Source organism: Peromyscus maniculatus, chromosome 5 (assembly GCF_049852395.1).
Source record: "Peromyscus maniculatus bairdii isolate BWxNUB_F1_BW_parent chromosome 5, HU_Pman_BW_mat_3.1, whole genome shotgun sequence".
Lineage (NCBI taxonomy): Eukaryota > Metazoa > Chordata > Mammalia > Rodentia > Cricetidae > Peromyscus > Peromyscus maniculatus.
In genome coordinates, this window is record NC_134856.1 from 14,329,251 (window position 1) to 14,355,234 (window position 25,984).

The 25,984-nt window shown below is 39.4% G+C and overlaps 1 protein-coding gene across 9 annotated transcripts in view; it reads right to left on the reverse strand.

Moving 5' to 3' along the window:
• Window positions 1–25,984, reverse strand: part of Chd9 (chromodomain helicase DNA binding protein 9) — a 233,905-nt gene that overhangs the window by 112,784 nt on the left and 95,137 nt on the right. For all 9 annotated transcript variants that reach the window (XM_076571716.1, XM_076571715.1, XM_076571718.1 and 6 more), the window contains one exon: window positions 16,932–18,551. In XM_076571716.1, coding sequence (XP_076427831.1) covers window positions 16,932–18,389 — 1,458 coding nt within the window. In that variant the 5' untranslated portion in view covers window positions 18,390–18,551. The remainder of the gene's footprint in view (window positions 1–16,931; window positions 18,552–25,984) is intronic.

Consider the following 25,984-nt stretch of genomic DNA (forward strand, 5'->3'; position numbering starts at 1 on the left):
GTCTCAGAGCGGAGACACGAATCCTCAGGAGAGGAAAACACAAACTTTGTGTATGAAATCCCCAGTCTGCTCTTCCTCTTTCTTGAAAGAGTTTTTAAATTTTGTTTGTTTGTTTGTTTGTTTTTCAAACAGGTTTCTCTGTGTAGTTTTGGCACCTGTCCTGGATCTTGCTCTGTAGACCAGGCTGGCCTCGAATCACAGAGATCTGCCTGGCTCTGCTTCCCAAGTGCTGGGATTAAAAGCGTGCGCCACCACTGCCCGGCTAGAATTATTTTTAACACAGAGTAAAGGCTATATGGTGGCTATTACAAACACATGAGTCAGTTATATCTCACCTCCTCCAACAATATAATAAAGTACCAATACAAAATTACTTTCTAGGTATTTTAAGTGGGCTGAGGTCTTCTGGAAGGTTACATTTTCAACTGAAACTTCAATAAACCACACTAGGCTGATCATATAAATACCAATTTCTTTATGTACTGTTGAACAAAGAATGTTACTCAACTACTAGTAACTACAATTATCAACATGAGTTAGAAATGAAAACTAACATTTGTGCTAATACAGGATTTCAATCTGTATTACCTTATTTAATTCATCCATCCCAGAAAACAGTTTTGTGACAGAAGTTATTATTCCCACTATAAAATAGAAAAAACCAGCCTGGCCGTGGTGGCACACACCTTTAATCCTAGCACTCAGGAGGCAGAGGCAGGCAGATCTCTGTGAGTTCGAGACAAGCCTGGTCTCAGAGTTCTAGGGCCACACAAATAAACCCTGTCTCAAAATCAAAAATAAAATAAAAGAAGAAAGAGTCTTAGGTAAAACCCACATTCTTATTAAATTTATGCCAGCCCACCAATGTCTTTCAGTCTTTTCTACCTCCTTTTTTTTTTTTCATAGAAACAATATATTCACCATAAAAGCAACCTCAACATATATTAGGTCTATGTTGGGGGTGACAGAGCAGCACACACTTATTTGGTGAATTTTCTGTGAGACTCTGATAGCAGAAGGGCACCCTTTCTGTTTGTCTGCCATTAAGAAACACTATATTGCCATTTTCTACACTAAAAGTCAATTAGAATATCATAACATTTATATTCAAGATAACTGGAGGACAAATCTATGAGCAAAAACTAAAACTTGGGCTGAAGAGATGGCCCAGTGGCTAAGAGTGAGAGGTTCCCTAGACCCACATTGGTGGCTCAGAACACAGAGAGAGAGAGAGAGAGAGACAGACAGACAGACAGACAGACAGACAAGCAAACCAATTTTTAAAATATCCCAAAATAAAAAGGAGAGGAAAAAAGACAAGACACATGCCCGAAGGAAACAATGAGATAATAAATGTGTTGTTTTAAACCACTAAATCAAGCACAATCTGGTATCACACAGAATTAGAATGAATATATTTGAGCTGGACATGGTGGCACATGCCTTTAACCCTAGCACTTGAAGCAGGCAGATCTCTGAGTTCAAGGCCAGCCTGGTCTACACAGTAAGTTCTAGGACAGCCAAGGCTACATAGAGAAACCTTGTCTCAAAAAAAAAAGGGTGTGTGTTTGGGGGTGGTGGTGGTGAAAATAATCCCTCAAATTACATCCATGGTATTAGGAAAATGATTGAACCATGAAGGCTCTGCCTTCATAAATATCCATTCATGGATTCATGAGTATCAGAAAAGTGGCCATGTTATAGAAGCAAGCTCTCTTTGGCAAAGACCTTCTGTTACACCCTGGGATGTCTTCTGTCGTGTTATAATGCAATCCAACTGTCCACAAAGCAGATGTCAACACCATGTTCTTGGTTTTCTCTCAGCTTCTAGAAAGTGAGCCAAATAACCCGCTCTTCTAAATTACTCGGTCTCGCCGGGCGTTGGTGGCGCACGCCTTTAATCCCAGCACTCGGGAGGCAGAGCCAGGCGGATCTCTGTGAGTTCGAGGCCAGCCTGGGCTACCAAGTGAGCTCCAGGAAAGGCGCAAAGCTACACAGAGAAACCCTGTCTCGAAAAAACCAAAAAAAAAAAAAAAAAAAAAAAAAAATTACTCGGTCTCTAGTGTTTTACTATTGCAACAACAAAAATGACTAAAACAGTGCCCTGAAACTGAATGATAGTCAGACAAAGACAGGCACGCACACACACACACACACACACACACACACACACACACACACACACACGCATGCACGCGCGCGCGCACAAACACACACACTGATATTCTTATCATAGACGTAGAATGCATAGCATGTGCAAGATAAAAGAAAGGGTAAATAAGAAACTACCACGTATTTGTGAAAAACAAGTCAATATTAACAAAAGAAGATTGTCCTCTTAAGGAATAAAGTGAAGAGAGGGCAAGACACTTTCCAAGGAAGGAAGACAATCATATATAACAAGTAACAAAGAGTTCTTTTGAGTAGACTTGAAACTGTGAGATATTAAAACGCTCACTCACAGGATGCTGAGGCACTACAGTCCTTCCCCCTCTCAACATCAGGACAAAGACTGCTCAATCTCAAAAATCTAAATGCACTAGACAAGTAGTGGAAAAGTCAAATACAAGGACTGGATGAGGCACAAGTTTGAGAAACCTTTGATTCAGACTATAGACAAATCCTATGCTTTGTCAATTTTAAATCATTTTGGTTAGTGTGTTAGTTGGTTGCTGGTGGTTTGTTTTCTGTTTTGTTGTTATTTTAACAAACAAAATATTTTTAAAAATTGAGTAAGAAATTGTATTTTCCCCTGCCAGGTAGAAAGTTACATTGTAAACTATAATAACTGGCAACAGAGGGTTTCAATCAGCAATCTATCCTTCAATTGATAAGACCTTAAGAATGACTATGAGAGGGTTAGAGAGATGGATCAGTGGTTAAGAGTGAGTTCTATTCTTTCTAGAGGGCCTGACTTCCAATGCTCATCAGATGGCTACAACCACCTGTAACTCCAGCTCAGGAGATCCAATAGGTGTGGTCTTGAGGGCACTCAATTCAAGTGCATACACATACACATAATTAAAAATAAATTTTAAAAAAATGAGTTCAGTAGGCTGGGTGGTGGGACATGCCTTTAATCACAGCATTTGGGAGACAAAAGCAGGCAAATCTCTGGGAGTTCTGAGGGCATTTTTGGTCTACAATGGAGTTCTAGAACAGCCAGGCCACAGAGAGTAACCCCATGTAAAAAAAAAAAAAAATCACACACACACACACACACACACAAAAGAGTTTGGGGAACCATTGTGGACAACATTCATTAGTTCTGTTGTAATGTATAATTCAGAAAGTGGGAAAGGGGAAAGAACATTGTTCAATATGGCACTTTTAGAATACACAGTATTTCAAATAACAAATTTAATAAAAGTAAAATGCAAACATAAAAACATTCCACTGAAGACAGGTTATGAAAATAATGTCAATATTAATTTTTAACCTACTTTGTTGATCTTACTTATTAAAAACAAAATATATTTGTTTCCTTTGCTGTAAGATATGAGAAGTCTACAAATGCACTAATTTCTGGCCAGAGATTAAAAAAAAATTTCTAATTAATTACATTGTTTACTAATACAATCATCTAGATAGCCTATTAAAACCAAAGAAAAAGTAAACAGTTACAATTAATGAATTAAAATTATAGCTAAAAACAAAGTAAAACAAACTAAAGACTAAAGTTGACTGTAAACAAAAATAACTCTTAACCATAAAATAACCACTAATAGGAGGAAAGAAAGGAGAGGGCAGGGAGAGAGAGAAAGAGCCTGAGTAAGTAAATCTATTTTAGGAATACAAGCCTAATTCTCTCCTCCCCCACCCCTCCTTTTCTTTCTTAAGGGAAAGGACAGGTTTTTCCCCTTTTAAAAAGGAGCTTTGTTTATTTTGTTTTGGTTTTATTTTATAAATTTATTGATTTATTTTATAAATATAGGTGTTTTGTTTGCATACATACCTGTACATGTCTGAGCAAAAGAGAGGGTTGGATACCCTGGGGCTAGAGTTAAGGAGGGCTTTGAGCCACCTTGTGGATGCTGGGAATTGAACCTGGGTCCTCTGAAAAAGCAGTCAGTGCTCTTAACCACTAAGTCATATCTCCAGCCTGCAAGCCTAATTTAATATCTAAAAAATCAATTCATGTAGTATAGCTTGTCAAGAGCCTAATAAAATCTTCACATCCTATTAAATGATGAAGAAAAAGATTACCCAAATTCAGTATCCTTTCATGATGAAACTACTTGTGATGTGGCAATTAAGAATAGAAGGGGGCCGGGCGGTGGTGGCGCACGCCTTTAATCCCAGCACTTGGGAGGCAGAGCCAGGCGGATCTCTGTGAGTTCGAGGCCAGCCTGGGCTACCAAGTGAGCTCCAGGAAAGGCGCAAAGCTACGCAGAGAAACCCTGTCTTGAAAAACCAAAAAAAAAAAAAAAAAAAAAAAAAAAAAAAAAAAAAAAAAAGAATAGAAGGGACTAGCCAACAATTTGCTAAGTAGGACAGCTATGCCCACAACAAGCATCAAGTTTCATGGTGAAATACAGCATGTGTGTCTTAAGACCATATGGTCACCACAATGTCTCTGTGGTGGGGTCCTGTAAGTGTATGTCCAGGAGAAGTAGAGCTGTGTCATTTGACAGCTCTAACTAGTTCTTTTGAGATTGACTACACCAGTTCACACTCCTACCAAGTGCTACACCAGTTCACACTCTTACCAAGAGCAATAAAGGTCTTTCTCCACGTGCTCTCCCAACATTTCCTGTCACGTGCTTTCTTAATAACCACTCTGGCTCAGGTGAGATGGAATGTCAAGGAAGTTTTACTTGCTTTCCTGTATTTAGAGTCACAGATTTGTGCTGCTCACAGAGAAACTGTACTGCTGATTTCTTTTATTTTTTTTTTTCCTTTTATTTTTTGAGACAGGGTCTATGTAGCTTCGACTTTCCTGAAACTCTCTACAGAGACCAGACTGGCCTCGAACTCAAAGTGTTCCTCTTGCCCTACTTCCGAGTGCCAGAATTAAAGGTGTCTGCCACCATGCCTGGCTCAGCAATGCTTACTACAGTTGATAGCAGTTAATGCAGACTCAACTGTTCAAACAAGCATCTGTGAGCAATTAGTATCAACTCTACAAGTATGGAAGGTCTTTCAATCATTTGGTATGGTCTTCAATTTCTTTCTCTCTCTCTCTCTCTCTCTCTCTCTCTCTCTCTCTCTCTCTCTCTCTCTCTCTCTCTCTCTCTCTCTCTCTGTGTGTGTGTGTGTCCTGAAGTTATCCTCATAGATATATTTCATCTTAGTTGCATTTATTACCAGATTTCTTTTTTACTATTGTAAATGGGGTATTTTCCTTGATTTCTTTCTCAGCAAGTCTGTCAATATAGAAAATAATTTTACATGGTTGGTGCCAATACCAATCCCACTTTATGGGGAAATACACTGAGTTTGGAAAAATCTGCTCAAGGCTATATGGCTACTAAACAAAAGAAAAGAATTTCAATATTTTAAAAATATTTTATTAGAGGCTGGAGAGATGGCTCAGAGGTTCAGAGCACTGGCTGCTCTTTCAGAGGTCCTGAGTTCAATTCCCAGCAATCACAACCATCTATAATAAGATCTGGTGTGCCCTCTTCTGGTATGCAGGCATACATGTAGACAGAATACTGTATACATAATAGATAAATAAATCTTTAAATATTTTATTATTTTTATGTGTCATTGTTTGTGTATAGGTGTGTGCACATGAGTATAGGTACCCACAAAGACCAGAGATGTCTGATCTGGAGCTGGAGTTACAAGCAATTATTGATCTTGTTGGGAAATTCAAATTACACACAATAAATTTTGATGAAAGACATAATTTTTTAAACTTTTTTTTTTTTTTTGTGTGTGTGTGTGTGTGTGTGTGTGTGTGTGTGTGTGTGTGTGTGAGTGAGAGAGAGAGAGAGAGAGAGAGAGAGAGAGAGAGAGAGAGAGAGAGAGAGAGAGAGAGAATGAGAGAGTGAGTTTGTGTAGAGGTCAGAGGACAACCCATTGGAGTTTCCTTTCATCCTAAGGGTTTTAGGGAAGCAAACTCAAGCTGGTAAGTAGGATGGTAAGCACCCTTACCTGCTTGTGTACTGCTCGCCAGGCGGCAGTGGTGGTGGTGGTGGTGGTGGTGGTGGTGGTGGTGGTGGTGGTGGTGGTGGTGGTGCACGCCTTTAATCCCAGCACTTGGGAGGGAGACCCAGGTGGATCTCTGTGAGTTTGAGGCCAGCCTGGTCTCCAAAGCAAGTTCCAGGAAAGGCGCAAAGGTATACAGAGAAACCCTGTCTCGAAAAACAAAAACAAAAACAAAAAAAAGTGTACTGCTCAGGGGTTGGGAGTTTAGCTCAGTGGTAGAGCACTTGCCTAGCAAGTGCAAGGCCCTGGGTTCGGTCCTCAGCTCCAGGGGGAAAAATAAAAATTTAAAAAAAAAAGAGTTTACTGCTCTTGTAGAGGACTAGAGTTTGGTTCCCAGCACCCACATCATGTAGCTCACAACCACCTACACCTAACTCCAGCTCCAGTGGGATCTGATACCTCTGGCCTCTCAGAGTGGACACACACAAACAAATAAATAAATGAGCAAATAAATAAATAAATTTGGGTGGGGGATGTAAGAACAAATAACTTGTTAAGGATAGAGGATGCTGGGCGTAGTGACACACAGCTTTAGTCACAGCACCCTGGAGGCAGAGACAGGTAGATCTCTGAGTTCAAAGGCCAGCCTGGTCTACAGAGCTGGGTTCCAGGACAGCCAGGGCTGTTACACAGAGAAACCACCACCACCAACAACAACAAAAAGGATAGAGGAAATTATTTATTCCTCTCCTTCACAAATAACAAGGCTGATGACCAATTTAACTACCTAATCTTTAAGGCCCAATCCTTGCACGAAAGAAAAAACAAAATAAAACAAAACAAAAAACCAAACACAGTGGTATGAGTAAAATCAAAGTGTATGGAAAGCACAAGATATAGTAGAACTTTTTCCCCCAATCTACAGAATTCCAATATACCAAATCCGTAGCTATTTTAGCCCCTTATACTTAAACAATAGTATAAATATTGGAGTCAGTAAATTATAACTGTTCTCTGTGATACAGTGTTCTAAATAAAACATGTCATCATAGAGGGTATTTCTCTCATTTATGGTCACCTGTAAAAATACTATAGATTTTTACTTATGAAAGGAAACTGTAACAATAAGTAAGTCTAACCCACTTTGCTTTTAGTATATGAGACTATAGAAAGATCTTGTCTAGTGCTAAAATCCATGACCGTGGAAAAGTCAGTTTTGAGATATACAAATACATATTCAAGTGGGGGAAATTATCTGTTCAAATACTGTACATTTTCCATAATTTGTAAAGTACTCTCTGTGTGGTAAATGTGTAAGATACTGTCTACACAGTTAAGTACAATGCACTTAACTGAAAGCTATAATACATGCTTCCTGACTACATACTTGACATCTCCTCCTATAGCAATACCAACACAGCATAGTAAAATATTTCTTTGATTTATAATAGTTTCAGATTAATGACTCAAATAGAGAAAACTAGTCAGTCATATTTCACTATATAAAACAGCTATGTGCTCCTGTCAAAAATCTTGATTGTCTGAGTAAGCCAAAGCACAAAATAGAAATTATCTGGGAATTTACTTACAGTTAGAAGATTAATGCTTGATTTTGATACTTCTGTCAAATCTTCTAGATTAAAATGTCCTACTTTAACTAAAAAATTAGAATATTATAAGCACTGCTAAGAGGCTAAACAAACTATAAATGATATCATCTCTAAGATGTCCTAAAATTACAGTTACAGAATTTTGAATTGAAATAACCTGTCAAGTTAGCCCAATTCCACCTATTCCAGAGATTCTATTTGAAAATTCTGGGCTATTATTCTACTTCCCCGCTTTCAGTGAAAGAACTTTATTGGAAACTTCTTCCATATTTGGCACACATCATCTCATTTCTGCTTGCTGGGCCTCATTGTGGCCTCTACAGTCCTTCAAATATCTGAAGATAATTACTGTGCTTACCTTTGGGACATTTGGTGTTATCTTACATGTAATCTTTTCAGGTTTTTTTGTTTGTTTATTTTGCCTTAGGATTTTTCACTCTCTGCTAATGGATAAACTATTACCAACACTGCCTAAAGAAATCCATGGTCTAAAATTGAGGGTTCTCAACAGAATGGGGGGGGGGGGAGGGAGATGGATGTGCGCAAGTACACGCAGAATATAATATGACAAATAACAATATAATTCTTATGTGATTGTGTGTGCATTTGTGCACACAGGTGTGTGTGGGTGTGTGGGTGTGTACACGCTGGTAGAGGCCGAGGCACACTGGATTACCTATTCTATCACTCCCTACCTTATTTCCTCAAGACAGTGTTTCACTGAATTTGGAGCTCAGCATCTTTGGCTGGACTGGCTGGCCATCAATCCTTCCATCTCTGCCCCTCACAGTGGAGGAGTTAGTGCAACAGCACCCCTGGCTTACTGGGGGCTGAGGATCTGAACTCGGGTCCTCATGCTTGCACAGCGAGTGCTCTTACCCACTAAATCATCTCCCCAGCACTAGCAATGCTGACGTTCAAATGGGAAAGGGAGGGGAAAAATTAGTATAGTATTGTTGTACAGTATAACACATTAACATACTTAAGTAATAATAGAGTCAAATTAGGTGGAGCTGATTTAACCATGACTGCTTACTATGTACTTTGATGTTTGTTACCTTCTCTATAACTCAGTTTCCTCCCATGTAAATTAGAGCAAATGATCAAATCCAAATACAATGTTCATTGTGATGACCCAATGTATTAATGGATGTCAAATATTTTATACATAGCACTTTTTGCCAAGTACTGCTATGTTGGCTAATACATTTTCTTAGCAAGATTCCTGGGTGCTTCCCTGTTGGGGAGGCAGAGGCAGAAGCAGAGAGAGACCATCCAGGTCTGCACAGTTCCAGGCCAATAAGCACTACATAGGAGTACTGTCTCACTGGATAATATGTAACAAAGTGTCAACAGTGAGGCCTGTTTTCTAACTTTGTTTCCTAAAATTGCAAAATTGTCCCTATAACAGACCTCACTGGATACTTAGATAACAAAGTGTCAAGAGTGGTTATCTTTCTTAACAACCTCACAAGTACTTATTTCAATGCTTTTCCTCCCCTTTCCTTCTCCTCTTTTTTCGTTTTTGAAACAAAGTGTCATTAAGTAGTCCAAGTTTGCCCAGAACTCCCAATCTTCTGGCCTCAATCTCTGGAATGTAAGGTATCATAGCCATATTCCATATCTACTGCATACCACTCTTGGCAATATTTTTACATATTTGTCTTCTGTTTAATTAAACTGCTTATAACGACCTTGTATTAAATTTATCAGGAAGCTGAGTGTAGTGGCCACATGCCTTTAATCCCAGTATTAGGGAGACAGGCCTCTGTGAGTTCAAGGCCAGCCTGGTCAAAAAATCAGGTCCCAGAACAGCCAGGCTATAGGGCTATCACACAGAGAAACGTTGTCTAAAATATATATATATATATCTTTAAAATGTGCCTTGCATAGGCTACCCAACCAGTTAATAACTTTTTTTTTTTTTTTTTTTTTTTTTTTGGTTTTTCAAGACAGGATTTCTCTGTGTAGCTTTGCGCCTTTCCTAGAACTCACTTTAGGGACCAGGCTGGCCTCAAACTCACAAAGATCCATCTGCCTCTGCCTCCCCAAGTGCTGGGATTAAAGGCGTGCGCCACCACCACCTGGCTAACTTTTTAAAAGTTAAGCAGTAAGTATCTCTGTAGCTTAAGAGTGGAGGGAAAAAAATCAAGGAATTAAGCAAAGTTAAGAACTTATCAGAATAAAAAGTTAAAAGAGAATTATATATAAACACATCTAAAACAGTGTTTCTTGTTCTGAGTGGCAGTTAAGCCACTCTCCGTCTCATTGCTATAGAACTTGTACACTGAATTTAACTTACAAACACCGAGCTTACACATTTTCACTTTGCAAAGACAAAAACTAAAGAGATAAAATAGCACAAAATATTTATCATAAAAGAGTTTTTTAAAAAAAAGTTTTAGAGTCTCTCAAATTCTTCTCTCCAAAACCAAAAGATGGCGGTAAGTCAGTATTTTATCTGCTTCCAAAGTTGCAAATAATCACTTGCAAACACTTGCTGTGACTTCTCCTGCCCCTTCTCCCCGCTGACCTATACTGGACCTCTTCCTTTTCTCTTTTTCTCTGTTTCAAATGGCAAACAAGCACATGGGCACACAAGTCTTTAATCCCAGCACTCGGGAGGCAGAGGCAGGTCTCACTATAAATTTGAAACCAGCCACATAGAGTCCCAGGCCAGCCAAGATACATAGTGAGACCTTGTTACAACGACAAAAAAGTAAATAAAATCCTAGAGTCCAATACAGCCATCTTTGCTGTTTCTAACACTGCATACAAACCTCAAAGTGTGCTAAGGTATTTGACAGTTGTCTACATGACTGCTCTTGAGAGAAAAACAAAGGCAAAGCTTAGAAATGTTCTTTAAACATTTAAATATCTTCTCAGCCAGGCAGTGGAGGTGTACAGATTTTAGTCCCAGCACTCTAGAGGCAGAGGCAGGTGGATCTCTGAGTTCAAGACCAGCCTGGTCTACAGACAGGACAGCCAGGGGTACATAGAGAAAACATTGTCTCAAAAAATAAAAAGATTCAATGTTCTCATCGAAGTTTCATAAATTTGAATGAAATGTCACTGACTTTTCAGAAAGTAGATCAAAGAATATCTTGTCTAGGATACATGATTTATTTCAGAATGTATTTTGTTTATTGGTACGTATGCACAGCTATGTACCATAGGGCATATATGCAGAACAACTCTGGGAAGTCTGTTTCAAACTCAGGAGGATGTGCAGCAAGTGCTTTTCCCTTCTACACCATCTCACCAGGACTACCTCAGAATTAGTTATGATAAACTGAAAAAATAAAGCACACCACCCTATTTTTTTAATGTAATACTGCTTGCTAGTTTAGTCCAAAACAAAATTATTGCAAGAGATAGAACTAAAGAAACCTGATTTAAGCTGGGTGGTGATGGTACATATTTTTTAATCCCAGGGCATGGGAATCAGAGGCAGACGAATCTCTGAGTTTGAGGTCAGCCTGGTCTACAAAGTGAGTTCCAGGATAGCCAGGGCTAAACAGAGAAATACTGTCTCAAAAAAACAAAACAACAATAACAAAAAAACAAAAATAAACAAGCAAACAAAACAGAACCCTGGAGCTGCTGAGATGGTTCAGTGGATTAAGAGCACTAGTTACTCTTCCAGAGGACTTAGGTTTGGTTCCCAGAACCCACACAGGGGCTCACAACCATCTTCAACTCCAGTTCCAAGGGATTTGATGCCCAACTTTGGTTTCCTTAGGCACCAAGTACACAAACAGTACACAGACATATATGCAGGTACAACACCCATACACATAAATTTTGAAAAATAAAAACAAATTGATTGCCTATCAATTTGATCCCAAATTGATTGCCCTTTGTAAATTTTTGAACATTGTTTTCATAGAGAAAAAAAAAGGTTAGTAGCTTTTAAATTTCATTAGTTTATCAGTATAGAACAAGATGATGTTTCTTAAAAATTTTTTCGGGGTTGGGGATTTAGTTCAGTGGTAGAGCGCTTGCCTAGCAAGCACAAGGCCTGAGTTTGGTCCTCAGCTCTGAAAAAAAGAATTTGTTTTCATTAGCTGGAAGGTGATGGATCCTTGCACTTGGGAGGCAGAGGCAGGTGGATCTCTGTGAGTTCCAGGCCAGCCTACTCTACAGAGTTCCAGGACAGCTAGGGCTACACAAAGAAATTCTGTCATGAAAAAACCAAAAAAGAAATGTTTATTATTATTTATTTATGTGTATGTATATATATCTGCATGAGTGTAGAGAACAGAAGGGTGTTAGATCCCCTGGAGCTGGAGTTACAGGAAGCTGTGAGCTGTCTGATATGGGGGCAGGTAATAGAACTTGGGTCCTCTGCAAGAACAATATGTGCTCTTAACCACTGAGCCATCTCTCTAGGCCCTAAGATGATTTACAAATGGAGTTTTAAAAGAATTTCTCTTGCCTGGTGGTAGTGCATGCCTTTAATCCCCACACTAGGGAGGCAGAGGCAGGTGGATTTCTGTGAGTTCAAGGCCAGCCTGGTCTACAAAGCAATTTCTAGGACATCCAGGGCAACACAGTGAAACCCTGTCTCAAAAAACCAAACAAAAACAACAAGAAAGAATTTCTCTTCAGTGTCTATATGTTTATATGCTAGCAATGGAGGCTACATCACTTATCTATATGACCTTGCAAGACTATATAAAAGAAAATAAATAAAATCTAAATAAAAGAAATTCCTTAGTACTTTCAAAACTGGAAACATCTTTAGAAAAACATGAATTGGAAAACAAAAAACAACATGTTAGCTCTTAGAAAACAAAACCAAGCACCACTTCGCTGGGTGGTGGCACATGCCTTTAATCCCAGCACTTGGGAGGCAGAGTCAGGCGAATCTCTCTGATTTCAAGGCCAGCCTGGGCTACAGAGTGAGTTCCAGAAAAGGCATAAAGCTACACAGAGAAACCCTTTCTCAAAAAAAAAAAAAAAAAAGTAAATAAACTTAATGGTTCATAATTTAATTATACATTGGACAAAGCAATTAGTCAAAGCCAGTAAAAGACTACACACAAATTGAACAGATGAACCTAAATTTGGTCATTGGAGAGTTTCTCCAGGGTCCTTCTGACTAACATGCTTGACCCTCCCTCCAGTAGAGGGAGCAAAATCCTAACACTCAACAAGTAGAATGGAAGATAAGTTTGTGCCTTTTAAATATACTTTAGTATATTTTTGGTATGTTCACCTTAGACATTTCAAAAACTGTGTGTTGGTGCTCTGGTTGCAGAACATAGAAACATCAAGCCAGACTTGCTCTGGAAGCGTCTTCCCTGAAAAGTATCCCTCATCATCGTGGAAAGTGCGATGCAGACTGCTGGGAGAGAACTGTCGTCAACAATTCTTATCCAGCTGTGTGCTATACTGTTATTGGCCAAGCAAGCTGTGCCACTGGTACAGCAGTGTCAAGTCTGTTATGCGGATGACCAACCACTGTCTCACTGGATTTGAGATGCCCTACATCTGGTACTGTAAACCTTGTCAAGAGCCTATACAGCTGGGAAGGTCGGAGGCCCAATGGGGAAGCGCCTGCTGCTGTTTTGCTAATTGGATATGATATGCCTACCAAATTGCCTTCTAAGTAATCATGTTTATGCCACTAGATTACAGCTGCTGTCAGCTTTAAGTCAAAGAAGCATTATTTTCAAGGACAGAAATTAACTACCGGTCAAAGTGCTAAGAATAAAGGAACACTGACTGTTCTGCCCTAACTGGGACATCTGTATAGCCCCTTCCAAGGCTCAGAGAACATTTCACAAGAGGAAGCACAAAGACTGTCACAATGGAGGAATGGGGAGTGTTGTGGAATGTTGTCTACTGGGCCCGATATGTCTACTGCAGCTGTGGTTACCTCTGTAAATCCTGCATATGATTGGATCCATCACCAACATCCAGTTATGGAAGTTGGAGAGGCTCACAAGTTCTGCCCTATAGGTAGTTGCTAGGGGAGGGAGAGACATTTCATCATTGTTATGCCTACTGGCAAGGTGTCCAGTCTCAGAAATAGCCTCTCACCCATACTTCTGCAAGCAACTCTAATGAAAATCACTAGGTCACACAACAAAGGAAAGCAAAAAGCAGACTAGTTGGAAAGAGGAAGGGGAATAGTAAGAGACAAGGAAAGTTAATACAGTGTGTGTTAATATGATCAAAATATAATAAGAAAAAATATATAACATGTGTATATACATTATATGCAAGAAAAGGTCACAACAAAGTTTCCTAATATTTAAAATTAATATATGCTAATAAAATTTTTAAAATCAGTGTGTTGAAATGTTTTTTGAAATAAAACAAAGCTGGGCTTGGAGGGACAGACTTGTAATTCGAGATACTTGGGAGGTTCAGGCAGAAGGATTGTAAATTTGCAGGCTGCCTGGCCTACAAAGTTAGTTCAAAGCCAACCTAAGCATCTCAGTAAGATCTGTCTTGAGCCAGGTGTAGTGACTCACTCTAGTCTTAGCACTTGAGAGGCAGTGGCAGTCAGATCTCTGACTTCTGGGTTACAGGCCAGTCAAGATGACACAGAGAGACCCTGTCTCAAACAAACAAAAATCTGTCTTGAAATGAAAACTAAAAAGAGGGCTGAGGGTATAACACTGTGGTAGAGTGCATGCCTATCATGCACAATGCCCTGTGTTGATCCCCTAAGCATTAACCAGATACATTAGTCAGTATAATAACCAGGCCATATTAACCAGGTATGATGCTACAGTTCTGTAATTCTAGCACTCAAGAGATAGAGGCAGGAAGATCAGAAGTATAAGGTCAGTTTGAGGTTGAGGCCAGCCTGTGAAACATAAGATGTGGTATAAAAACAAAACAAAACAAAACACTATGGTATTCCATTGAATACTCATTCTGACAGGTAAAAAGATTGGAACATTCAACTTGGCATAAGCAGGCAGATATATGTGAGTTCAAAGTCAACATGGTCTACATAGTCAGTTCCAGGTTAGCCAGGACTATCAAGAGTGAGCCCTTGTCTCAAAAAAAAATAAAGAAACATTTATAAATAATATAGTAAGATTTCGTAAAATATCATATTTAATATGTTTTGTCAGAAAAGTGATACTCTCACATGACAAAAATTACAGAATACAGGTGAAAAAAGTACAAATGTATTACCCTTAAACAATCTATTTCCTGCTGGGCAAGGATCAGGAAATAGGCTGGAGAGAAAGCTCAGGGGTTAAGAGCACTTGCTGCTCTATCAAAGGACCCAAGTTCGTATCTCACCACCCATGTCAGGTGGCTCTCAACTGCCTATAATACCAAGTACTCATGTGACTCCCCTCTGGCCTCTGAGGGCACACACTCACATAAGTAAAATAAATCTCTTTTTGTTCTTATTTTGTTTTGTTTTTCAAGAAAAGGGTTTCTTTGTATAGTCCTGGCTGTCCTGGAACTTGCTCTGGAGCTCACGCTGGGCTCAAACTCAAAGATCTGCCTGCCTCAGCCTCCCAAATGCTGGGATTAAAAGTGTGCACCACCATGCCTGGTTATAAATGATAAGTCTATATAAAAAAAGAGAAAGCAGAGAAAAACAAAAATATGTAACTAGCTTAAAGTCACACATGTGAAGTATGAAGAGCTAAGAGTCTCATCCAGAGTCTGGTACCAGTATTTGCACTCTGAACTATTTTTTTTTTTTTCCAGAGCTGAGGACTGAACCCAGAGCCTTGCGCTTGCTAGGCAAGTGCTCTACCACTGAGCTAAATCCCCAACCCCCACTCTGAACTATTTTACTATGATCATAATTTGGAGTTATATCTTATTCCTGGGGCATCATTAACATTCTCAGAGTTAGTCTTCAAGGCTTTTTTTAATGTTGATAGTAATCCATTAAATTTGTATGTGATAATAAGCTGTGATGTTTCCAGTTCCCTGGTATAAACATAAAATATCTTCGGGGGCTGGAGGGATTGCTCAGCAGTTAAAGGCACTGGCTGCTCTTCCAGATGACTCTGCTCAATTCTCAGAACCCACATGACAGCTCACAACCATCTGTAACTCCAGCCCAAGAGGATCCAACAATTTCTTCTGGCCTCTGTGGGCACTACACATATATATGATACAAAGACATGTATGCGGGCAAAACACACACATAAAATAAAATAATAAATTTTAAAAATATATTTTGGATATATTATTTTGCCATGTCAAAATGTTTTTCAAAAGATTCTATCAGTTAATAAAGCCATGAACATTATTAATTTCCCCACAAATATGCCAGCATTAAGCATGAACATTAGGACTGGTGAGATGGCTCAGTAGGTAAGGGTGCTTGCTGATAAGCCTGGAGGTACAGAGTACCAACTTCTACATGCACCTCAGCATACATGCTTCCACATACATTTACACACAGAATGAATAAATAAATATAAAAGGCATTTTTTGAAAGCATGAATATTCAAAAATGTTCTACATTTTATCATTTTTATCAACACAGTGAATTTTTACTGAAGTTCCACATTACCTTGGCTTTACTATTTTGATTTCCTGGGTTTTTGATGTGTGTTTTGTTTCTCCACAGCTTTTCTAAAGTCCCCAAACTGGCCTAAACTTGCAACCCTGCCTTAGCCAGCTTCAGCTAAGATGACAGAGGTGAAATACACAGTGCCTGTTTTCTAAGTTTCTTCCTCCGTGCTTTACTCAGTGATGAGACAGATGTTAGGTTTGCTGGTTACTAGTAGATATCTGTATAAGCTTGTATAGGAATATCAGTACTATGTCTATCATATTCATACTAAAACATCTCCAGACTATTGTTTCCTATTTAAGATCATGGTTATAACCTTCTGTTAAAAGTAAACACAAGCCGGGCGGTGGTGGCGCACGCCTTTAATCCCAGCACTCGGGAGGCAGAGCCAGGTGGATCTCTGTGAGTTCGAGGCCAGCCTGGACTACCAAGTGAGTCCCAGGAAAGGCGCAAAGCTACACAGAGAAACCCTTTCTCGAAAAACCAAAAAAAAAAAGTAAACACAAAAGCAACAACACATATCAAAACTTACAGCTCCAAAATACAAAGAATTGCTTCTAATATGATTTTAATAGCAAGATAAACCTGTCAAAATACGCACTCAATAGAATTCCAATTTTAAGAAATCTTGAATAGGTCTCATTTAAAATTAACTGAGTAGAAGCCTACTCACCTTCAAATTGCCAAAATAAAAACAGAGAGCTACATACCTGTCGCTGTAAACATGGATGACTTCTGTTGTGTAAATGCTGATGATTAGACAATGAGGAAGGCCAGCTCCGAGCCTGATATTGCAACTGAGTTTGAGCCATGTCAGAAGGCCGTGCTACAAGATGTGAAGTAAACTGCCGATCAAGATCATGATCTAAAACATGATTTGAATTATCTTGTCCAAAGGTTGATTCATCAAATTGGGGGAGGAGACCCTCTTGAAGGAGGTCCTCTGGGTCAAGTCCTGAAAATGGTTCTGTATGAGATTCCACTTGATGAAGTAAATTCTCTTCTAAAGATGAAAAACCATTAGTTTCCACATGATCATTGAAATGACCCATTTGAGGTCCTGAGTCAACAGGATCTGGGAAGTTCATGTGCACAGGAGATAATTTTGAATTGCTATAATTACCCTGAGGATGTGACGAATGCAAAATTTGAAAATTATTTGAATTCAATGATGGAGTGGGGTTTAGGTGAATATGCTGAGCAGATTCTTGCTTAATTCCCCTATGAGGTGAAAAGGAGTTACTTCCAGCAAAATCAGATAAAGCTTGATTTGTATGACTGGGTGGAAGAACCGTAGATGACTGAAGGAGACTGCTTGGTGACACATGACCACTGGAGAAGGAGTAATGTGCAGGAAACTGCTGTGAGTTACTGACAGAACAGGAAGTCATACTTGGAGAAGGTCTGTTAAAGTTTCCTTCCTGATGACTGCTACACTTGAGGAAGTGTACTGGAGGATTTGCTGCTTGAGAAAACTGCACTGAGAGAGACTGTGGTGAAGAGGATGCATTAGTTATGTGTGGCGGGTGGTTAGCATTAACTCTGTGGGGACCAGAAACATTAACGTCTATAAAATTTTTAGTCTGGCCAAGAGAATTTTGCCCTGGGTTAAGATTACTTCTGTTTTGTTGTGAGCGAAGTGAAGTACACTGTGTTTGATGTTCACTGGCCTGAAATAAGGCAAAATCATGGTGCACCACAAAATTTTTATTTTGATGAAGAGAGTGTGAATGTCCTTGTTGATGAAAAGGAGATCCATTTTGATTAGAAAGGCCAGTAGCTGTCTGATGACCCCACATTGGACTACCATCTGCTACATCTTGAAACAAGCCATTGGCTTGGTTTGGGGGATGGATTGGAGAGCAATTATATTGAGAGTGTGGAGACAATACATGTTCAGCTGGGCTGCCAAAAGACTGATTAACTTGATGAAATTTCATTGAATCAAACTGATTTAACTGTTCAAAATCCGTCATCTTCTGATGCGTAGGAGTACCTTGAACGTGGTTTAGTGAATCTATGTGCAAAGGCTCAAACTCTGCACCCAAGTTCAATTCATCCACTAGTGAAACAGGTCCTGGCTGGACAAACGCATCATCTGACAAACCTTCTAGGGTCTCACCAAAAAGATTAGTATCATCAAAAAAATCCATCATTGGGTCTGTCATTTTGAAACTTCAGTGACAATTTGGGTGTTCACTCCAAACAGCTATGTTCAGCTTCTCTGTGGTAGACAGTACTGTATCATTTCTGAGGGTCATCAACTAATCCGAAACAGGCCAGTGTTTATTATTGCTCTACATAATGACATGTCATGAAGTGTCAGAATCCTAAAAAAATAAGAACAAAAATAATTTAAATTTAGTAGTAGGTATTCACTAAACATATAAATAAAACACATGGTATTTTGTGTGTGCTAATTCATTGCAAATAGGTCATTAATATTCTATACAGAAGAAAACGGGCTCCTTTTATTTTAAAAGTAAAAATGCATATTACTTTACTCTGAAGTACATATATTATGACAAAGGAATGTAAAGTAACCCCTAAGAACAACAAACAATGTATCACACTACAGCATAAAACATCTACAACTCCCAGCACTTCCACCAATGATTAGAATAATGAGGTACTACCCTTCAAAATGTTATATGTTTAAGACAGCTAGTGTCAGATGTCCTCAGTTAGTAAGTAGATTATGATCACCAGCTCTAGGTCCCATAGGGTGTATGCAGAAATACCGGAAGCTCAATTTTCAAGATACTATGAGGTGACCCAGAATGAAATAAATTTGGTTTCATTACCTGATGTCACTAACACAAATAAGCTGCAAAGTATGCTGGGACATATGCTCATATAGTTCTCATGGTGCTTTTGCTTATCTACCATGGAAGACCAGCCTAACAGCCAAAGGACTTAGGTATTTGTATTTTCCTTAATTACTTGTATTCATTATTCTACTTCTAGAGAAACTGCTAAATCATTAGGCATATACATGTTTCCTATTTTATTTATCAAATTGTGCAAATGTTGAAATTCAAAAGCTAAATAGAAAACAAACGAGAGCCAGGCAGTGGTGGCACATGCCTTTAATCCCAGCACTCGGGAGGCAGAACAAGGCGAATCTCTCTGAGTTCGAGGCCAGCCTGGGCTACAGAGTGAGTTCTAGGAAAGGCACAAAGCTATACAGAGAAACCCTGTCTCAAAACACCAAAAAAGAAAAAGAGAGAGAGAGAGAGAGAGAGAGAGAGAGAGAGAGAGAGAGAGAAAGAAAGAGAAAGAGAAAGAAAACAAACAGGAGCCTGGGCTAAGTAAATGATAAACTGGTCCTGTGACAAGCTATAAATAAATAAATAAATAAATAAATAAATAAATAAATAAATAAATAAATAAATAAATAAATAAGCAAAATAAATGGCTGGTCCTATGACAATCGTGCACAAATAAATAAATAAATGGATAAATGGGTAGATAGATAGATAGATAGATACATACATACATACATACATACATACATACATACATACATACATAAAGGTTTGACGCCAGTCAGGCTTATGCCTTTAATCCCAACACTTGGGAGGCAGAGGCAGGTGAATTCTCTGTGAATTCAAGGCCGGCCTGGTCTACAAATCACATTCCAGGATAGCCAGGGTTACACAGAGAAACCCTGTCCCAAAAAACCAAATAAATAAATAAGTAAAAGTTTATACGTATGTATATAACGCTAATCAAGCTTATGCATATGCAGTTGTCTCTGGGTATATGAGGGAAAATGATTCTAAAACTCCCACAGAATCAAGATCATGGATGCTCCAGTCATTATATCAATGATCTATTTTTCATATAACCTTAACACATATTTCTGTTTATAACTCATGATGTTATATATCATGTCTAGACAACTTAAAATGTCAGCTACAATACAAATGCTATATAATTTGGTATTACACTATATTGTTTAGGGAATAAAAGTAAGAATGAACTAGTAGGTGTAATTTATTTCTTCAAAATGTTTTTTTTTTTTTTTTTTTTTTTGGTTTTTCGAGACAGGGTTTCTCTGCGTAGCTTTGCGCCTTTCCTGGAGCTCACTTGGTAGCCCAGGCTGGCCTCGAACTCACAGAGATCCGCCTGGCTCTGCCTCCCGAGTGCTGGGATTAAAGGCGTGCGCCACCACCGCCCGGCTTCAAAATGTTTTTAATAAGCATGTGGTGGTTCCTTTAATGCAGAACCTTAGGATACAGATGGCCAAGCATTCATGAACACATACACACATGTATATACCAGTGAGATGTAAAAGTGATCTACTGACTGGTTACTTTCTAATACTAAATAGGTAACCATTATTGTTCCAGGCTTGAATCATTTCCAAAATTTTTAAAAGTAATATGGATCTAATGTTCCTATTTTACACACACAAAATCACAAATGAAGATACTTATTTCTATATATATTAGTTTATTTAAAAATTACCAAAGTGTTAACAAACTTTCTCAGAAATTCTATTTTGAGGGATAAGTATTAAAAATTGATTTTCTAAGTAAAATCTCTACTAACTATTCAACTGTATAAATTGTATTTTTTTTTTAATTCTGAGAAGTAACAACTACCAAATTTGGATAAATTATACCTAGATATTGATGTATTACCAATCACAACAGTATCATATGCTTTAATAAATAAACAACATGCAGCCATATCTAGTAATGTAGCACTTGGATGGCTAAGGCAGGAAGAGCCAGTTCAGACAGTCTAGACCACAGGATGAGTTTCCAAGGACAGCCTGGGCTACAGTATAAAACCCTGCCTCAAAGCAAAACAAAAACAAGCTTGGAATAAAATACTTCACGATAATCTTAATTAACTGTTGAAAACTATCCTGTAAAAATGGGATGAAATGAAGTTCAGTGAAGTAAAAGGTTTAGGTGATAAAAACCTAGTTAGCAAAGTTGTCCCTTTAATTGCAGAATAGAAGATTATTCATTCAGCACAAATTATAAGGGGGAAAATGGAAATAATAGCTAACAACAATTTATTCACCCTTAACTTGATTTTAGGAAAAGCAGACATAATAAAACAACTAGAAAGAACGTGTAATTGTGTAGTTTTAGGATTTCATTGTATTATACATTATAATATACTCTAATACTTGCCACAAAATACTCCTACAGTACTAGTCAGATGAAAACCTAGTTTTTACTTCAGCAAAATGAAAAGTTTTGATATGAAAAGTTTATAGGCTACAACATTAAAATTAAAAGCCCAGTGTTATGGGACACACCTGTAATCCCAGTATTCAGGAGGCAGAAGCAGGAGGATCTTGGTGAGTTCAAGACATGCCTGGTCTGTATAGTGAGTTCCAGGACAGCTACAGTTACATGGTGAGATTCTGTCTCAAAAAAACTAAAACAAAACCCCACAAACAAGGAGTGTGGTGCGGAAAAACACAGCCCATCTACTGACTTACTGAGATAGGAGGATTGTGAATGACCTGGTGAGAGACTGCCTCAAAGTAAGTCAAAACGCTTGTGCTTCAAAGGATACCACAAAGAGCTGCCAGACTATCTTCTAAAGGCCACACTCTTACCAATGAGCAAAGCCCAACCTCTCAGGACCCTGACTCTCAGCTGTGTTCCAGAAGAAAAGGAAACCACCAGTGGCATACTCAAGGGATACCCAGGCTTGTGGGCACATGCCTGTAGTAACAGCACTTCAGAGGTGAGGGCAGGCAGATGAGTTCAAGCCTAGCCTGGGTACATAAAACCCTGTTTCAAAACTAGAAGGAAATGAAGGAGGGGACAGTGAAGGAAAGACAGCAGAGGAGAAAGAAGAGAGGGTTAGGGAGGAGAGGGAGGAGTGGGGAGAGAGAGAAGAGAAGCAAGTGTTGGGGGTGGGGGCACCTGCCCTGCAATCCTAGCACTTGGGAGAAGGAGGCAGGTGGATCAGGAATTCAAAGCCATTCTTAGCCACATAGCTAACTGGAGGCCAACCTAAGCTACATGAAACCTTGTCAAACAAAACACAGGAAGTATGCAAGCAGACAAAACCACCCACAGGAAAAAAAAAATGAAATATTTGGTAATCATGTATATAATAAAGAACTTATATCTAGCCCAGCAGTAGTAGTGGTGGTGGTGGTGGTGGCGGCGGCGGCGGCGGCGGCGGCGGCGGCGGCGGCGACGGCAGGACACACCTTTAATCTCAGCACTCAGAAAGCAGAGGTAGGCAGATCTCTGTGAGTTCAAGGCCAGCCTGATCTACAGAGTGAGTTCCAGGATAGCCAGTGCTACATAGAGAAACTCTGTCTCAAAAAACAACAAAAAAAGCCATCTTATATCTAGAACATATAAGAACTTATATCTAAAGCACAAAACATTTTAACAAGTTACTGGAAAGAAATCTGGATACTTCTCCAAAGGTATATAAACCTCTAGTAAAGATGTGAAAAAAAAGTCCAACCTCATAATTGCCACAGAACTATAAACCAAAACCATAACAGAAAGATCACTTCTTACCCATTAGGGTGAAAAAGTAAAAACACAAAGAAAACAATTGAATGCAAGAGTGGTTGAGTAAAAAAGAGAGGGAGAGGAAGTAGTTGAATTTACACATTACTGATGGGAATGTAGCTTCTGTAGAAAAGTTCAGCAGGTCCTCAAAACTTTAAAAATATTATTCCCGTATAGTTTAGTAGTTCCACTTTTAGAAAAATACTCAATGGAATTGAAAGCAGGAATTAAACACAAACTTGCATGTCCAATGCCCAGTGCAGTGTTTATTCACAATAAGGAGAAAATCACCAACTAACAACTGATAAGACAAACAAAGCATGGCATACTAGTGTAGTGGAGTTACCCAATAATAATAAAAAGTGAACTGAATGTTAAAATCACAGCTACTTATACACTGAAGCTGGAAAGTCATAGATCGAGTTCAAAGCAGCATGTGTGACTTGCTGTGACCCTGTCTCAAAATAAAAATAGGCTGTGGTAGAATTCTTTTATAGCATGTATGAGGACCTGGGTTCAACTCCCAGTATTGCAAAACTAAAAATCTTACAAAAATGAAATAGTGACTCATAACTCGTAACTTAATTGTGAAAACCTTATACTAAGTGAAGGACTACAATTACAGAGGTGTACTCCCCGCCCCCATTTTTTCTGAGACAGAGTCTCAATATTTATCCCAGGCTGGCAACCAATAGTACATTAGTGGTTAGAAAGTTGAAGGCAGGGTGGATGTGTGGCATGACTGGTGACCAATGAGTATTGGTCATAGGTTATGGGGCTTCTTTTTGAGGCGACAAAAATGTTTTAAGCTACTTTCAGTGATATTTAAGCAACTCTGTGCATGCCAGGCAGTGGTGGTGTATGCCTTTAATCCCAGCACTCGGCAAGTGGAGGCATGTGGATTTCTGTGAGTTAGAGGCCAGCCTAGTCTGCAGAGCAAGTTCCAGGACAGGCTCCAAAGCTACACAGAGAAACCCTGTCTCATAAGTGGATAGTAGAAGTAAAGCAAAGGATAACCAGACAACAACCACAACTCTAGAGAAACTAGCTAACAAGGAAGACCCAAAGAGGGATGCATGGATCACCCTGGGAAGGGGAAATAGATGAGATTTCCATGAGTGAACTGGAGGTGAGGGGTGGGCAATGGAGGGTAGGAGATGGGGGATGAGAACATAAGGGAATAGGATGGTCGAGCTGGAACAGGGATGGAGTGGGAAAGCAATCGGAGAGATAACATGATGGAGGGAGGTATCATGGGGATAGAGAAAAACCCGGTGCCAGGGAAGTTGTGAGGAATCCCCAAGGATGTCCCCAGCTTGGACTATTAGAAATAGTGGAGAGGGTGCCTTAACTGAACTGGTTTGCCCCAGTGATCAGATTGGTGAATACCCTAACTGTCATCACAGAATTTTTCTCCAATGACTGATGGAGGCAGATGCAGAGATCCACAGCCAAACACCAGGCAGAGCTCCAGGAGGCCAGTCAAAGAGAGAGAAGAGGGATTCTATGGGCAAGTACATCAGGATCATGATGGGGAGACCTGCGGAGATGACCAAACCAAACTAGTGGGAACTCATAAAAGCTCAATGGCTGTGGAGACTGCATGGGACTGGACTAGGCCCTCTGCGTAGCCAGACAATTGTGTAGCTTGATCTGCTTGGAAAGCCCCCTAGAGGTAGAAACAGAATCCATCTCTGGTGCATGAGGGGGCTTTTTGGAGCCCACTACCTATGACAGGACACCTCCTACAGCCTTGAGGCAGGGGGAAGGGCTTAGACTTGCCTCTACTGGATGTGCCTCCCCAGGGGAGGCCTTGCCTTCTTGTGGAGGGGAGTGGAGGGGCTGGGTTGGGGTGGGGGAGGCTTGGCAGGCTGGAAGAGGGAAGAGGGGAATCTTTGGTGTATAAAATTAATGAAAAAAAATTTTCTTAATAAGAAAAAAAAAAGAAAAACCAAACCAAACAAAACAAAAAAACAACTCTGTGATTACTAGAAACCACACTAGGTGTAGTGATGCATGCCTGTAACTCTAGAGAATCACAGTTGGAAGCCGCCTAAAGAGAAAGACTCTGCCATCAGATCAGAGGAAGAAGGTCAGAAGAAATGCTTGGCACCTGAGAGTGCTCAACCCTTCTCCAGGGCCTGCATTTGGGTTCCAGAAACCATACTGGAAGACTCACAACAGACTGTAACTCCAGCTCCAGAGAATGACCTGACACCCTCCGTTGGGCTCCATGGGCACAAAGACACATGTGACATACACTCATAGATACATACACAGAATAAAAATAAATCTCTAAAATTAAAAAATAAAAAAGAGGGGAAAGAATGAGACCAGTGAGATGTCTCAGCAGATAAAATTGCTTGCTGTTTAGTATGGCACATGTGCGACCACACACACACACACACACACACACACACACACACACGCACACACACACACACACACGCACACGCACACGCACGTGCACGCGCGCGCACACACATACACGTGTACAGACACACACATAAGCAATAAAATTTTTAAAAGGGGGATGAAAAAGCCAGTGAATTATACACTTAAATAGATTAAATCATATAGTATGTGAAGTACATCAATGAAATTATTTTAAATAGGCAGGTGGTGGTGACTAGCGCCTTTAATCCCAGAATTTGGGAGGCAGAGGCAGGCGGATCTCTGTGAGTTCAAGGCCAGCCTGGTCTACAGAGTGGAGATCCAGGACAGGCTCCAAAACTACACAGAGAAATCCTGTCTCGAAAAGAGAAAAAATAAATTTAAATAGTATCTTAAATGATACAAGGTTTCATAAGGTCATACAAGTATAAACTTTACTTAAGCACATCACCCCAAGCATTAACCCCTTATTTCTCACCTCTGCTTCCTTGTTTTTCTAAAACAATATAACTTCACTTTTCTTTAGGCTAGAAAAAATTGCACTGTGGAGCCGGGTGTGGTGGTACATACCTTTAATCTTAGCACTAGAGTCAGAGCAGGCACATATTTGTGAGTTCAAGACCAGCATACAGAGCAAGTTCCAGGAAAGCTACAAGTACAAGAAGACTCTAGCAAAAACAAAAAACAAACAAACAAAAAACACAAAACACACACACACACAGAGATCGTTTTAAAGAAAGTTTTAAAATGACTCGAGACAAAAATTCTTTTCAAAGTAAGCTGGGGGTAGTGGTAAGAGTGAGCTATTGTGATCATTTCACTCAATCCAAGTTTTAAACTTCAAAAATTAGCTATCCAGG